A 17,292-nucleotide genomic window follows, 5' to 3' on the forward strand; every position below is an offset into this window, starting at 1 on the left:
GATATTATCAAATTGTTTAAAATTATGAAGGAAATTAGTACAGCTGTTATTTTAAAATACATTCTTCAGCAAGAAGACAGGGACACAGAAGGAACAGAGATAGGGTAGATTTTGAACAAACATTAGAAAGGTTTTCTTCACACAGAGAGCCATAGACACATTGAAAAAGTTACCAAGGCATGTTGTAGACAGTAGAATGTTGTGGAGCTACAAAATTTGACAACGTTATTTTTGAGAACTTGCAGAAGGTGAACAGGATTGTCAAGCTTGTTGGGGCAAATGGCCTGCTCTTTTCAAAACTGTTCTAATGTTCTCATTAAATTGGCTTAGCAACAATTTGTTTTTAATCACAGGGTCTATTTAAAGAATTAGCCCATTCTTGGAGCTTTCAGTGATTTTTTTCATTCTGGAGTAGCAGTGAACAAAATGCCAGTTGGTCCACAATACTAAATTCAGTTATTTTGGTACATTTAAAAAATAAATGAAATAATAAAATGCAAAACATAAATGTGAAAGGAAATAGGAAGCATGATTTCGTGTTGTAGTATTTGCATCTTAAAGGTTTTATCTTTGGGTATGGAGCAGTATATGAGCTGTGTTTAATACATAAGTGTACAGCTTTAAGAGATTTATCCAGATTGCTATGCGATTCAACCTGATTGGAGAGTCGATGGAAACAGGAAGGGAGGACATGAAGAAGCCTTGTCTTGTACTGTGTTTGCAGCAGTTTTGTAAGCAATTGAGCACAAGAAAATAAAACTGTACTTTTAATAAGTCAAAGGTGAACACCTGCAGTTGAATCTGTTTTGATGGCTAAGAGGCTCATCCTTGTTAAATACATCAATTATTACATTAATCATTATTTATTGAAATCACATTTTCAGTTATACTGTAATAAAGGCTTTAAGGGACACTGCCCAGTCCTATTCTTCAATGAGTATAGAAATGAAGTGTGGTGAACTTTTTAAATTTACTTCTTTAACATTTTCATCGTTACTCTGGTGACACCATTTTGTTTCTTATTTTGGTATGGTTGCCACCATTTTGTGTATCATTCTGTGCATTGCCCTGTTGTTTACTGTTGCTGTGCATGTTGCCTGTCAATGTGATGATGAAGACACATGACCTATTATGATATCTTTTTGTACTTGTATAATAAGATTGAACCACTCAGCTTCTGGCATGCAAATATCAGATCAGTTTCTTAAAACAGACAACAAAGATTAAAATTGGTTAAGTTCGATTAGAAGAAGCTAGTGTGAGGAGTTTGCAACATTTATTTTCAACTATGATTTTTGATTTAGTGTACTGGCATTGACAATTGGTTTTAATGGTTTGTACTGGCTTTTTGATGGTTGTTTGTATCTAGACCACGGGTGTCGAACTCCAGTTCTGGAGGGCCGCAGTGGCTGCAGGTTTTCATTCTAATCAGCTTCTTCATAAGTGACCAGTTTTTGCTGCTAATTAAATTCTTTTGCCTTAATTTTAAATTAACTTGACTCAGGCCCCTTTGTTGTCTGTTTTTCCTTAATTAGCAGCCAAGCAAAAATGAGACACAAAACAAGCCACCACATGACCAGATCACCTGTGCCCATCACACAATATCCGAAAATAAAGAAAGGTGAAGGTCTCAGTAAGGTTGATCTCTCAGGTCACCAAAACATTTTGATGGTGTTCTTAGAGAAAACAGAAAAATCAACAGTTTTGGAAATGTCTGCTGTGGCACAATGAGAGTAGCAACAAGCCATGGACTTAAATAACAGGTTTAATTAAGAATCAGCTTCTCATTAAGAGATTGGTTGGAGTGAAATTGGTTGGGGTTTGAAATCCCAGTTTAGCTGGTCATCTGTTGGCTCGTTTCATATCTCATTTCTGTTTGACAATCATTTTAATGAAGAAAGGAATACATTCAGAGGACTTAATCCTTAAAAACAAGGCTATTAAAATGAAGGGAAAAGAAGTTCATTAACAGTGAAAACTGTTCACTGATTACGAAAAGGATTAGAATGGAAATCTGCAGGCACTGCGGCTCTCCAGGCCCAGAGTTCGACACCCCTGATCAAGACTATGATTCACCAGCTCCTGTTTGTTCATTCCACCTCTTTGTCATTCTTCCATAATACTGCATCAGTCATTTGCTGGGGAATGAGACAAGTAAATGTTTTTCATTTGGATTTTTTTATTTTGGTCAATGAACACCTAAATGTCTATAGATTTTACTAATTTAATCATACATTAAAAGCAGACTATGAAATAGTTCAGGGGTAAGGTTGGTGAACCCTCTTTCAAGACAAAACATAATATTTTAGTCTAAAAAATCCTATATGAATAGACAATGGATGTTTCACATATTTGCATTGGCTGCATAAATAAGTAAAACAGCAAAAAAAATATTCTTATAGAGGAAACCTTACCCAGTCTAAATACTAGTCCTGAAGATCTTGAAATTTTTCATCGTGAAGTGTTTACCTATCATAATATTTCTAGGACTTTCTACACTAAACATAAACATAAGTGGAAAAATGACAGGAAGTCATGCCAAAGCTCTTTTTCCAAGAACCACTTAATGGTTAATTTTAAAAATGATAACACAACACTGGTTGTCCCTTGATGTTAAAGCCATGGAATTTGTTGTAAATAATTATCATCATTTATCCACTGGCCTTTTCGGTCTCATCAACAAGTCTTATCTTGACTCCCAAATCATAATATGAATGGTTATAAATAAGACCCTATCTTGCAAACCATCTCAGCTTGGACAAGTGGCTTAGTTACAGTCAGAGTATACATACATCATCATGTAAGAGGAGTTGTGGCCCTTCTCTCATGTTTGCAGGTTTGAAATTCTATAGCACAATGATTTTTAATCTATCACATTTTAAAGGTTAGTGATTTTTGATGTAGTAGTGTTGATGCAGATCTTTTTTACCTTTGAACACATTTATTATGAATGAATGTCAAGAAAACCCTTCTGATCCTAGTTACGTGTTCATGTAAAGCTACTTTTAAACCAAATCAGTATTAAAAAGTTCCTTCATATTTGGTGTGTACTGTGCTATATATCTAGCCTCAGCTTCGTTCTGGCGACTTGCAGCTGTATAAAAAACTGTGATGTTTAAAAAACATAAAACACTAGTTTATTACATGTACAAGCACACAGAATTCCAGTAATTGTGTTGCGTATGTGACAGAACTGCAGTATGCTATGTATTGTGTAATGTGTTGCAGCATTTGCACATTGATTAATAAATGAAAAAAAAACAGTGACAACTAACAGTTTTGCAATTTCCATACGGAGTTTCACTCTATATGGTTAGGCTTTTGCTTCTTATTTTCTTGTTGCACTACTTATAGCTAATCTGGCTTTTGCCTCAATATTTTCAGTTGAAGCTGGGAGAGACTATATAAAATGGCTACTACTTGCTGTATGTTGCATAGAGAATATATTTTTTATACAATTAAGTTGTTTACGCAGCAGATAATTATTTTTACACTTTCTAATTTTTATCCTGAAATATAAAACAATTTTTAAATAACTGTGCTGAATACACAGCAGTCAAGTTACTGTACATATAGACAAGCCAGTAAAATGAACTTCTTGAATATTTGTATTGATTTAAATTTGCAGTTAAACCAACCTAATCAACCACAGAAACTAATTGTCAAGCTTGAGCTTGTTTTGAATGATACTCAACAATATGAATAGGGCTTCACTTTATATTTATATAAATATTGAGGGAAACACTGTATGAAATAAAATAAGTAGTTTTAAAGTTCATACTATTAAGCACATGAAGACACAACAAAGCAAAAGACCATTCACTTCTTACTTGTATCATCAGTCTGTAAGGGCAGACTATCAAGTTATACTCCACAAGGTTGTCTTTGACATTAGTTTTTACAATGTACGTGACTGATTGCTTATGCAAAATATGAAAAATATGCTTGCAAGTCTAAGGCTGTATGATGTGATTGCAGTTGTTAATGGGTTCATAGGGTCAATATTGTCAAATATACAGATTATAGTGAAATTTTTTACTATCATGTGCTATTCAAAGCCACTCTCAGGCACCATGGACTGTGAGTATTACTGCTGTACCTTGAAACTTCTATCTTCATTACCATGTAACATATTCAGTAATTCATCCAATGTTACTTCTAAAATTACCATATGCCCCATGGCCTCTCCTAGCATTCAGGGCAGATCTAGTTGTGCTTCACTGGGTCAGTTTTAGGGCAGATGATTGCTATATGACCCTCAAACCTAGGAAGATAAACTTGTGTAGGGGTGATAAGTTAAGTGAGGATGACCTGCTCCAAACTGAGATTAATTTATTGCTTCACCTAATGAAAGGCTTGTTTGAATTGCTTACAATAAGAAAAACCCCATTAATAGTGCTATATAGAGCTGTTCATTTTTTTTTTGAGTTAATGTCTTAAAACTCACTAGAAGTACATAGCTTTATTGTTAAAATTCATTAATTAAGTAAAGCTATTCACATTTTTTTGCACTCATGTTTCAGCAATGGTTGTAAATAATTGCAAATAATGCAGTCCATAAAGGAGATAATAATAATAAATTATTAAATAATTAATTGATTACATTCAGGAAAACCTGCTTGTTCATTAAGCCAGCAGGCAATAGTACTTTTATTAGATAGATAGATAGATAGATAGATAGATAGATAGATAGATAGATAGATAGATAGATAGATAGATAGATAGATAGATAGATAGATAGATAGATAGATAGCATGCAGGAGGAAGTGTCATATTTCTTTTATTATAAAAGCTGCAGACTTGAAATACAGCGACATGTAAAACCCAGTGTGTGTATATATATTTATTTATCTATCTATCTATTTATGTATTTATTTATTTAAAGAGCTCTTGTAAAAGGCCAAATTTCTTCCATGGGACAAATAAAGATCTATCTATCTGGTTTCATTGTATTATCTAATTTATTAATTTACTATCTAATTTTATTTTCTAAAGCATTTTTTACAAATTCTCATTAGTAAAGTCATTATACAATATAAAAATAAAGATTGTAGAACTTAACCTCTCTGGAATGTCTAGGTGTTTGTGTTCTTGTGTGTGTTTTTTTCTTTTTCTGTCACTTTTAATGGTATTATTCATTTGTGCTTATTTAGGTTTATTACATATCCACATCTTACATTTGTATTAATTGGCTATATCTGCTTATGTCATGCAATATGTGCCTAGTTTCAGTAATCTCCTATTCAGCTTTAAAATCTGGCCAATAGATTTTGCAAAAGCTAAAAGAATCCAGAATATTTCAAAAGTAATTTTAAAATAAAAAATATTTTGTTCTTGAATGGTTCTAAAAAAACAATTCATCCAAAATAAAGGTAAGCATATACTGTGTGACCAGTGGGGGGCACTCACTTAAAAGGACCCACAAACACCACATTCCAGTCATGAGGGATTTTGTTCATAGATAGAAAGGTTCCAGGGTGGAACAAGGCACAAGTTACTGTAAATAAAGATTAAACAATAAAGAGTCACCAATTCAGAGCCTATCTCTACAATATTATGTTAATCTGTCCCTGGCCTACTTTCTCACCCACTCTCCTGTCCCTCTAAGGATAATGGTGGGGTTTTCTCCTCTTTTGTTACTTCCACTTCACTTCCGACTTCAAGCTCACCTGGCTGAGGGAAGGAGGCTTCTTTTAAAGGGTGGCCCTTAACTGTTTCTGGGGTCACAACCAATTGGCTGACCACCGGTTCCTCATCATACTTTTGTCTGTTTAAAGGGCCAGGCACAAGTATATTTCACTACAATCTGGGATTAGCTCCTTTGTGGCTGGGAGGACCAATAGGTGTTCTCTATTCCTCCTTTGGCCACCACCATTACTTCCTCTCAGACGGGCTCTCCAGTCCCCCCTATCTCTCTTTTGTGTGGCATCTGGGCAGCAGTCCAGAGCAGTACCTGAATGGCATCTTGGCTTCATGTCTGACCATTAGTCCCAACCAGCACAAGAAAACCCTTGCAGTGCACCGCTATGCTCTGCTGACCTTTACAAGTGTAAAGAAAAGAAAGAAAGAAAACACACATTGTTTTACAGCACATGTGTGTTTTAATCTGCTTTATACTTCACTGATGATGCAGCTCAGAACAACAGTCACATCCTCAGGGCATATCAGCATCCCCTGGGACTGAGGTTATACATCAACAGAGTTCAGTGATTTAAGACCATAAAAAGACAGTTTTACAAATTTAAGTTTAATACAAGTATGCATGAATTTTGGAATGTTTTTTCCCTTCACCAGCTGAATTTCAGGGAGGCACATTATGTCTTGCATGGGTTGGTTATAAGTGCAATATGTTACAAAGACTGCTTTCACAAAAGACCTGTTTGACTGTCAGTCAGTCATTCTCTAGCCCTCTTAGTCCTGAATAGGGTCATAGGGAGTTCTGTAACCTATCCCAGCTAGTATAGGGCGCAAGGCAGGAACAAAACCTGGACTGGACGCCAGTCAATCTCAAACACACCCCAAGAACACACTATGGCCAATTTAATAATACCAATCCTGTGTATATTGGGAGACGGATGCTCAGGATAGAGCTGCCAGGCAAGAGAAAAAGAGGAAGACCTAAGAGAAGGTTTATGGATGTGGTGAGAGAGGACATGCAGGTGATGGGTGTAACAGAACAAGATGCAGAAGACAGAAAGATATGGAAGAAGATGATCCACTGTGGCAACCCCTAACGGGAGCAGCTGAAAGAAGAAGAAGAATCCACCTAACCTGCATTTCTTTAGTCTGTGGGAGGAAACCGGAGCACCCGGAGGAGAACATGCAAACTCCAAGAAGGGAGGATCTGGGATGTGGACACTGGTCTCCTTACTGTGAGGCAGCAGTGCCATCATGCCACCGCCAGTTTGACTCTGTTTAATTTAAAAAGACTCTAATATCACAGATTTAAAGGTCAAATAATGAATATTGATTAGGTATTACTGTATATAGGACACAATAGGATGTAGAGTACTTCATTCTGTAGGACTGAAGAAAATTCTGACTGAATAGACTAGGGATGAAGAATGTGAGGATGAACTGCTACAATGCATTTTTTAACCTCAGAAGTAAGTCATCACCTTTTGCTCCCAACCTTTAGGTGGAATCTTTTTAAATACTCATCTTTTGGGATCAGCTGAACATTCACTCTGATCCCGGCCAGGCTGCTACTAAAAGGGTCAAGAGGTTAACCACAAAGAACTAACTATTTCTAAAGGTTTTTCCATCTTTTGGCTGCAAGCAAAATTACAGCTTTGCTCCAAACTTTTATTTCCGCAATTACCCTCTAGGTAGTCCATATTCCTTAGGGTCTAGGAGTAACGTGTATGTGTTTTAGCCTTGAGATGCTGTTTATATTCGCCTTGTGGCCATGCAGCTAATCAGGGAAAGATGTCTAGGGCTAACCTTTAAATTGAAGTGATTTGCATTTATTTTGGCTCAATCTCTCTAGAAAATGTTCTTTAGGAGATAAATTAAGTACAACAGAAGTTCACAGTACCCCTGTGGGTACATTAAATTTTCTGCATATGATCTTCTTTGTCCTAAAGTAAGCCCATTCTCTAATATTTTTTTCTTGTTGTGTTTCTTACATACTCCTTAATAATTTTTCTAAAGTGTATTACTAGATTTCTATAGCTCTGCAAATGTATCTTGTTGTATTTTAAGTGAGATACAGAAGATATGGCAACCAGAAGGTACACACTAACATTGATACTTGAATGCATTTATTTTAGAGAACACTTAACAGCATCACAGTTTAGTGCAAGATGAATGAAATGTTGGGCAGCACGTGTGTTAAGAACAGAAATAGAAGGCACAGGAAATTGACTAGTCTAACCAAAGTCAAGGTTACAGTGAAATAGTGACAAAATAAACAGCAGATATGACATCCAGTGGAAAGATGCTGTCTTCATACATCAAATAAATGCTTAGAGTAAGCCAGATATTGAATAGGAATTAGGTAAAAGTAGGCATCATAAAGCTAAATTAAAGTTTGTTAAGAGAAAGGTACATAAGATTTGGAGATTCGAGGCATTTTGTGTGTTTATGTGAGTGAAGTCATGTACACCATCATCGGTTTGGTAGATTATTATGATAATAATTATGAAACATAGGACAGATGGCCAACCTGGTCTAGTAGGTACTTTTTGTACTATAAGTGGAGTGTTAGTAATTCCTGCTAAGCAAGTAATACAGAAATGCATTTTAAAGGTAGTAAAGTTAAATTGGTATCTGCGTCTAAGACTAAATGAATCATTCACTCTTTTTGACAGCTCATATTCATAAATGAATCAGAGACTTACCTGCAGCTTAGATGTCACTGACCACAGATGTGGATGTTGGTAGGAGGCAATGTTTATGAAGAACAAATTCAAGCTCCTTGAGGTTTGCCAGAAACTGTATAAAAAATGCTTATTTTTAGAAAAGCCTTGAATAAAGTTTTCAGAGCTCTGTTACTGGTCATACCATGGATGGCTGAAGTGTATCCTTGTTGTCAAACTCAGATTGATTTACAACATCTAAGAATGCAGCAGTGCTTTATCATTGGTAAATTACTGTAACCTCAGTTCCGCCCAAATGACATATATGCCTGTCTCGCTGTCCATACCTCCCTCTCTAGAATTTTCTTACATTTATAATTCACATGCATTAGCCCTCCACCCCCAATTTCCCATACACCAGAAAACAACACCCTAGCATTGGTCTGTCTCCAGCAAATCCTACAAACTGTACAGACATCTAGAACAATGGCCTTCCAACGACTTCAGGTGATGATCAGCAGGTATGTTGTGTTTTTTTTAAATAAATACTATTTACAGCTGTTGAAAATGATAAGGCGTACAGTCATGGTCATCTATGAGAACTATAACAAGTAGCTCAAAATTTTCAAAGGGCATCAAAGTGAGTCACATATAGTCATATAATGCTCTAATTTTTAACTCATCTTTCCCAAAAGTAAGCATGATTTTTAGGGCTATATCTTTTTATCCTGTATAATGCAAATGGTGAACAATGTTCCTATTGAGTAATTAATCACTATAGTGGTGTGAATATAGTAAAATGCATTAGGTAAATACTGGGCCATATTCCTTAAAAGAAAACTGTTACGTGCTGTTTTGATATCAAATGTATTAGCTGATTATTTGTTTAGGATTATGCAAAATCAAATAGCTGAAGTTAACATAATAATTCTACAGAAAGAAAACTTAAAAGAAGTTGTCAGCCATCTCACTATGAGTTCACCTGCTCAACATCACTATATTTAAAACTTAGGATGTAAATCACAAATAGTGATGGTTAGGTATTGATAAAGTGATTAGCAGTGGATCAACAATGATTCCATTTGTTTGTAATTTAGGAATATTGATTAAAAAAAACAATCCAAGTAAATCCTATTTGTTGTTTAACAATACATGCACTTGCCAAGAGAGGCTCTGGCTACATAATCACAATGAAATTTGGATAAATGGATAATGTAAGAAGTGTATATGATATATTAATTTATTGTATATACATTTAGAGACAGTATCAATGAAAGATTGTTATTACAAATTATACTCACTGATATTTTGTAATGCTCTGTTTTTCCATAAAAACAAATGAACACGAAAATGTAGACAATTACTCCATTTCTAAAAATCATCAAAACCTTAAAATTCACTGATACTATGTTCATAATGAACTAAATGCTATGCACTATCAGTATTTTAATGAAACAAACTTATAAAGACACTATTCTTATATTTTGTTTAACCTGGGGTATTATCTTATGGTACATTGCTTAACTTGGCAACACTGTGAGTGACCTGGGTACAATTCCCTCTCTGGACATTTCCTCAGAACATTTGTACATTCTATTCAAGTTCATGTAATGTTTTTCAACTTACTTCAATTTTTTTCCAGTATCACTGTGATATACATGTTAGGTTATACGGCATTAATGTTACATGTTTAGTGAGGATATGTAAACTGTGATGAACTGGTATCCCCTCCAGCACTGGTGTCTGCCTTACTCTTGACGCTGATGGGATAGGCTCCAGTTCCACTTGATTCCATAATGTAGAAAGCAGTTTCAGAAAACATGTCAATGAATGGATAGATCAGGAATATATAATGTAGAAAATATCGTCAACTTTCTATAATATAGACAACTGTTGTAACCCAGAGTTGCTAAATAAAAGAGCAGAAGTTATGTAATACTCATTTATTAGGAAAATAAAAACCAAATTAATAAAAAATTGTATAGAATGTATATGCACCATCAATTTAGGTATTCTTGTAGATTCTCCCAAACTGACGAGATTTGTTGTATTTTGCTAATGCGTATGTGACTTTTGCGGTGACACAGAGACACTCTGCATATTCTGCCCATTTTTAGATGAGTTTGCTCCACTTACCCCTGTTCTTTATGAAATCCCATGTTGGCACAGTGTGTGTATGTGTGAGTGTACCCCACGGTAAACAGGTATCCCTTCAAGATATATGGGAGACAGATAATAGGTTCAAGAAACCTTGCAACCCTCTCTGGAAGAAACAAATTCTCAAAAAGTAATGGGCATGGTTATAACCTATTTTTATCAGTGATTTATAAACGTGTTGTTTGTGCTTCCTGAACTTAAAATAAAAAATTTTGATAAAAAAAAATGAATGGATGGATTAATGTAGCTATTAAGAGCTGTTGTATGGCTTATTACATTAATGCAGAACTTTAGGCGACCAAGAAAAGTAAGATTTTCAGAAAATTTTTGATGATAGGAAAATGGCAGCTGGTTCTGTATTTTACTGTAATGGCTAAAATCATGCAACCACTCACTGTAGACGTTGGATTAGTTGGGTATATAAAGAAATAGATGGGCGGCTGAAACTGCACAAATGGCAACTAGATGAAAGTTGGTATCTTAAGGAATTTGGGTAACTCTAAATTAATCATCTATCAAGACCCTGTGTCTACTGTTATATTGCTTTCTATGTTAATTGCTTCAGTTGTTATAATATTGCTACATATTTTTACATATTAGAATACTTTTTAGCAGAGTTAACATCTGCAGTATTTATCTGTGCTGAGTTTGTTTAGGCAATACGTTTTTCACCTTGAATGATGTATGAGTTGGACAATTTACTTGATTATCTGTTAAAGCAAACCTGTGTATCTAAGGTAGTTTCAGGGAGAATTGAATGCCTTCCAGCAGATCTACAAAGCTTTCACTTGGGGATGGACCAGATAAAGGCCTAAAACCATTAAAACTACCAATGTATCCCCAACCACATACCGAGTTGGCTAAATATAGAAATTTATAGGTATATATACATCAATATGAAACTTTCCTTCAAGGGATATGAGAGGTGAGGACTGACTCTAGAATGTTGCTTGTTAAAGGCTATGAATAAACATATGGTATTTTGTTTTAAGTGCTGATTTACAGTTATTTGAGAATGCAAACCAAAAAAAAGAAGTACTTGTGTGCAAGCCTACGTGTGTATTTTTATTTTTAATTGGTTTAGTTTCCATTACATAAACACAGTGAGACAGAAAGAGCAGCCTTTGTTATCTAAAAGATCTGCTGTATACCATTTTTTGCATTCAGTAGAGATTTGGGTAACTGAACAAGATGTCCATCGTATTTATAGCCACACTATTTTACAATAAAAAATTACACTTTTTATCATCCGAGTTAACCACAATTACATGTAATGATCAGTATGATCTTTATGTAGCATATTCAGCCATTAAAAATGGAAAAAATGCAATGCTTTCATTTTGTCCAAAACTGGAAAAATAATAAAAAATGATTTATTTTGCCAAATTTGATTTTACTTGACCATTGTCTCATTTGTCAACCACTACATGCAGTGCAGCTAGTTAATATAAATGTATTAACACTTCTCAAGTTTGCACGGACCTCCCTATTCTCTATTCAGTTCTATTGAATTAATGCAAACACATTTTAAAGTAAACAGCCATAAATACCACCCATTTTGCAAAATATATTTTATTTTTAAACAAAAATGTTAGTCATATGTCACCTCTTACACTCCATATTTGATTCAGGGTAAATATTTTTTAAGCAACTGCCTTAAACAAATGAAAACAAAAATTTGTTTATGTTTTATAATTCCTACATTTCTACTAAGACATTAATACAGGTCTTTTTTATAGTTTATTTACATAAATAGTTCTGTTTATTCACCTTACACACATGTGAACGTAATTTTCCAGCAACAGTGGTCAACAAAATATGGAAGTATGAATGGCTTTGTACATTTTCCCAACATACTGTAATAGTCACCACCTTTAAGGGCAACACGTAGAATCAAGTATGGTTAATTTTCAAAGATCAAAACAAGCTGGAAAAAATTCTCTTGTCTAAACATTTAGGTGCATTCAGAGTCTCGGTTAACTATTTTGAAAGAGTCAGTTATCCTATTTTTGTTTAATAAATAACAATGAGACATATTCAAAAACAGCTATAACAGTACACGTATTAGTAAAGTACATAAAATACATGCTTTTAAATAGCATTTTACAATATCATATAGTTAAAAACGGAGTCCAGGTAAGACATGTTGTATCAAACAGCTTTCATAGACACCAGATTTTCACTCAATTTCTTTATTTTCTTTTAAAGAAGTATTCAGTGTGCAGAGTCAAAGTTAATGCTAAATTCTCAAGTTACAGTACATGAAGTAGAGCAAGTCATTGTAGTGCCAAATTTAGTGTCTAAAGAAATATTGAATCACAATGTGAAGATAATGCGCCAGTGAGGCTGTTTTCAGTGTAATCCAAATACTGAAGAGAGGTTTATTTACTGTATGCTTAATACACACAGAACCACACTTAGGGAGTTTGTTTTCTCTTCCAAGCATTTGTAGATAAGTAAAATTTCTTGCAATTTTTACTTTTATTTTCGCAAAGATTTTGTCTTTTACCTGGTACAATATTAAGAAAAAGAATACATGAACAGGTATGGCAGAGGTCTACACAAGCTACTGCCATCATTTACACATGAAGCATCAAACACAAACTGCTGCTGCATGTGTGATCCTACTGCTGTTTCTTTAATTTGTACTGGGGATCCGGTTAGCAGTCAGGAGCAACTACTGGATAAACGAAAGTAGAAAACAAAGCAAAACACAACAAGTTGGAATGACGTCTCTCAAGATCTGAAACATTAACCTAATCCATAATTGAAGTCATACAGAATGTTTTTCTGTTTTAAGAAAAACAAGTTTGAAAATTCAATGATGCATTTTAATGGAAGATTAATGGAACACCTCTGCAGTGCCCTCTATTCAAGATATCTCAATGAAAACTGAATTTTCATGGCAAATATTCTTCAAGAAAAGTAAGTGTTATTAATTTCAATAAAATCAACCCTCCAGAAGATGATTTGTTTCATGCAGACAGACAGGCAAATTTGATGGCGACAGAAGGAACTTTTTGCATTACATGTGAGTACACCTATAAATCAGTCTACTTTGGATCTGTTGTTGGGGAAAAAATTAATCTAAAATTGTCAATCATGCAGTAACATTGGATTCATTTGGATTATGAACCCAGTCAGTGGAGAGCTAGAGTATATCCTAGCAGCACTGGATACAAGAGGTTGAATGAACTCTAGACCACAGCAGGAGCATGCGCACATCTTGGGTTAGTTTTAAAGAATCAGTTAACTTAGTATGAACTTAGAATGGAGTGCTTTATTGGTGCCTTCTATGAAAAGTGTTACACATAAAATTAAGATTAATTCATTCATTCTTTAATTATAGATAAATCATTAATAGATCAAATTAACACTCAGTCTGTTGGAACAAGTGTTACAAAAATTAAACTCCTATCTTCCATGGAGAGAACTTGACTGAATCTGGTATACATTCCATTGAATTGGAAGTATTTAGACAATTTGTATTTCTAATTTAATAGACAATTGGTTTGGCCAAATAGTCAATCCTTGGACTTTAAACTACAGTCGTCTTCTCTGACTTACTATGTGACCCTCATCACTTAACGCTGCATGTTCTCTAGTTGTAAAAGATAGTATGTATGAACAATTGTGCAGTAGTTGTGCATTTGTAAGGCAAGGTATAATGTTGGTATAATGTCCTATAGGAAGGAACTAATTCAAACATGTTTTGTTTGTATGTTGTGTTGGAGTCAACTGTTAGAGCTCCAGAAATTGTTAATATTCTCAAGATGAATTAAGCTAAATATAACACAAATAATTTCTATTGACTGTGATATTTTCTCACTTTACACATGTTCTTTATGTGCCATGCCTGTGCTATTTATTTACCAGACACTTAAAAACCACATGTTATTTATGTGTGTATTTATTTTTTGTGTCATTTTTAGTATGTGAAAAGACAGACAACTACCATTTTCTGAACCTGATTTTTCCATTGTAGTATCAAAGGGTTCCATAACACATTCTGTTATTAATAGACAAGAAACCAACCCTATCACAAACCATAATCATTTATATTCCTATTCTTATACTGGGCCACTGCATGGTTTTGAACTGTGGGAGGAAGTTAGTGGTGAAAATGCGACATTGACACAACATTTTCATCGACCAAGCAATGCACGGAAATAAAATATTGAGTTATAACTTTTGAATTTAAGTCGAGGGACATAATGCTACAAACTATATAAGGCACTAGTGAGACCGCAACTGGAATATTTTGTGCAGCTCTGGTCACCAAGGTAGAGGAAAGACATAGCAGCACTTAAAGCTGTGCAGTGAAGGACAACCAAATGCATCCCAGGACTTAAGGACAGGTCCTACTCTGATGGACTTAGAGAATTAAACCTGTTTACTCTCGAGCAGAGGAGACTGTGTGGGGACCTTTTAAATCCATAAAGGTATTGATAAAGTAGACCCAGCAACATTTTTTTGGCTTAAGGGTGAATCACGTACTCAAGGACATAAGTGGAAATTAAGGGGAAGTGCATTTACAACTATGGAACAAACTATAAAGACATGTAGTTGAAGCAGAAACCTTGACAACCTTTAAGAAGAATCTAAATGAGATTGGGACAGCTTAGCTATTAGCTAAACAAACAGCCTTAATCGACTGAATGGTGTCCTATCATTTGTCAGATTTCTTATGTATGTTCTTATGTAACAAAGGGAGAACATGTAAAGCAAGCCATCCCCAGCTGGGATTTAAATTGCTATAAGAGAGCAATGCTACTTGCTAATCCACCATGCCACCCCTGTCAGTAAAGAGCATGTTGTGAATGCAGTTATTTACACAATTACATTGTCTTAAAGCTGCAAAGTTGTTTTAATTTCTGGATTGGACAGCAATGGCTAGAAGCCAGAAACCAGTCCCTGCATGTAGTACCAGTCCATTACAAGGCACACTCACACAAACTGAACCAATTTAAAGATACAAATCAACCTGTGATATAAAGTCAAATCTGAGTGATTCAATGAGTTTTGCCTTTCAGAGATGATTGATAATTGTAGTGATGTTGTTCTTTCTTCTCTTACTATCAGGCAGTATATGTTATGCTTGTAAAGTGCCACAACAGCTGCTATCACTGCTAAGACAATTCCTCTCTTAACAAAGAATCAACCACAGTGCAATTGAACAAATAATTGCTCATGCCAAAGCTAAATCTAAGTGTAAATTATATGAAGAAAATTGTCATTGAAATGTTTAAAGAATTCCCAGTTCAGTTCTTTTCCTTGATAGATACAGTATATTAAACATTTTGTCTCCTGTTTTGATTTTCAGGAAAATGGGATGTGTTAAATCGAAAGATGACCATGAATCCAGCGGTAACAAGAGCTCAAAAACAGATCCAGTACGTAAATCTCCTCAAGCTCATTATGTGAAAGATCCCACATCTGGTAATAAGACAGTAAGTAGGAATCCATACAGTATATATGTGTTGTTTGGTGGGAATTTTTGTTGGAAATCCTGCTATTAACAACCATCCCAACATTTTTTTTATTTCCCCATGCCTGTAGCTGTTATTAGGTTGTGTGGAGCACTTGTGAACCACAAACCAAACTCTCCTGGACAAGTAAAATGGAGGTCAATAGAAGCAGTGTTACAGAAAAGATAATGTATAGTGTGCAGCCTGAAAGCTTTATATATATATATATATATATACTAGCAAAATACCCACGCTTTGCAGCGGAGAAGTAGTGTGTTAAAGAGGTTATGTAAACATATATATACATATACATATATACATATATATACATATCTACATATACACATATCTACATATACATATATATACATATTCAGTGACTAAGTGCGTTGTACCACGGGCTGTGATTGTTACATGGGAGGGAGACGACAAATCACAGCTTCCCGCTTTCTAATCGGGCCTGTGATTGGTGCTTTGACTGATGCCTAGATCCCACAGTATCTCCCCTTAGGAGAGGCGTTAGGCAAGTGTAATTGAATAGTGGCGCTGCAAGTTTAGTTTCTTTTCAATAAAGTCAGGCGTTTGGCAAGTGTCATTGAATAGCGGCACTGCAAGTTTAGTTTCTTTTCAACAAAGTCAGGTGCGCTTTGCAGCGGCGAAGTTCTGCTTTTAAATTTTTATCAAGAAGAAAAGAAAACCTTTTTAAACTGAGGGAAAATATACCAATAACAATTTGTTAAGGATCTGTTTTTTTGTGAAGCTGTCTTTACACAGCTTCTCCGCTGTTTTATAAACGAACACCATATAAGTCCGTCCTTTCTGCTTGCTTCGTGGTTCTGTAGTGGTTTATTGTTCGTCTATTACGATTGTTTTTATAAACGAATGCCATATAAGGCCATCCTTTTTCCTTGCTTTGCCAAGGAAGCAGCCTTTTTATTTAATGCATGGGTTCTCCGTTGTTTCATTGTTCGTTTATTACGATTGTTATAGTTGTCTTTGTATACCACGTTGTCAGTTGAGCACTCCGGTTGGAATATGATCAAGCCGTGGAAGCTTACTGTTGAGAATGCAACGTATAGTTGTACAGGAGAAAAATGGCAATCTTTTGTAGGTCTATGAACTTAATTTATGCCTGTATGCGTCAGTCGCTTCATATTCTTTTCGTACCTTATCAATTGTGTAATGTGTTTTTTGAACAGGTTTGATTCATCGAAGTGATCACTCGTGCTGTGTTCAGTCAGTCACTTGCTCGCTTCTTATTGTTTCGCTGCCTTCTCAATTGTGTAATGAATGTTTTCTTCAGCGCTCTTTGTGGCTGTTTCTTGTTTTGCAGTTCACGTGATTACGTAGGAGGCGTGATGACGCGA

General features: G+C 35.0%; 1 protein-coding gene across 4 annotated transcripts in view; it reads left to right on the forward strand.

Moving 5' to 3' along the window:
- hck (HCK proto-oncogene, Src family tyrosine kinase) overlaps positions 1-17,292 on the forward strand; it is a 140,103-nt gene that overhangs the window by 41,470 nt on the left and 81,341 nt on the right. Inside the window, exons 1-2 of one of the 4 annotated variants that reach the window (XM_028811574.2) lie at positions 8,680-8,821; positions 15,781-15,907. In XM_028811574.2, the coding sequence (XP_028667407.1) occupies positions 8,787-8,821; positions 15,781-15,907 (162 nt within the window). In that variant the 5' untranslated portion in view covers positions 8,680-8,786. Of the gene's footprint in view, positions 1-8,679; positions 8,822-15,780; positions 15,908-17,292 lie in introns of those variants that run through there. The other 3 variants (XM_028811577.2, XM_028811575.2, XM_028811578.2) reach the window with 3 other exon arrangements.

Source organism: Erpetoichthys calabaricus, chromosome 10, assembly GCF_900747795.2.
Source record: "Erpetoichthys calabaricus chromosome 10, fErpCal1.3, whole genome shotgun sequence".
NCBI classification, from domain to species: domain Eukaryota; kingdom Metazoa; phylum Chordata; class Cladistia; order Polypteriformes; family Polypteridae; genus Erpetoichthys; species Erpetoichthys calabaricus.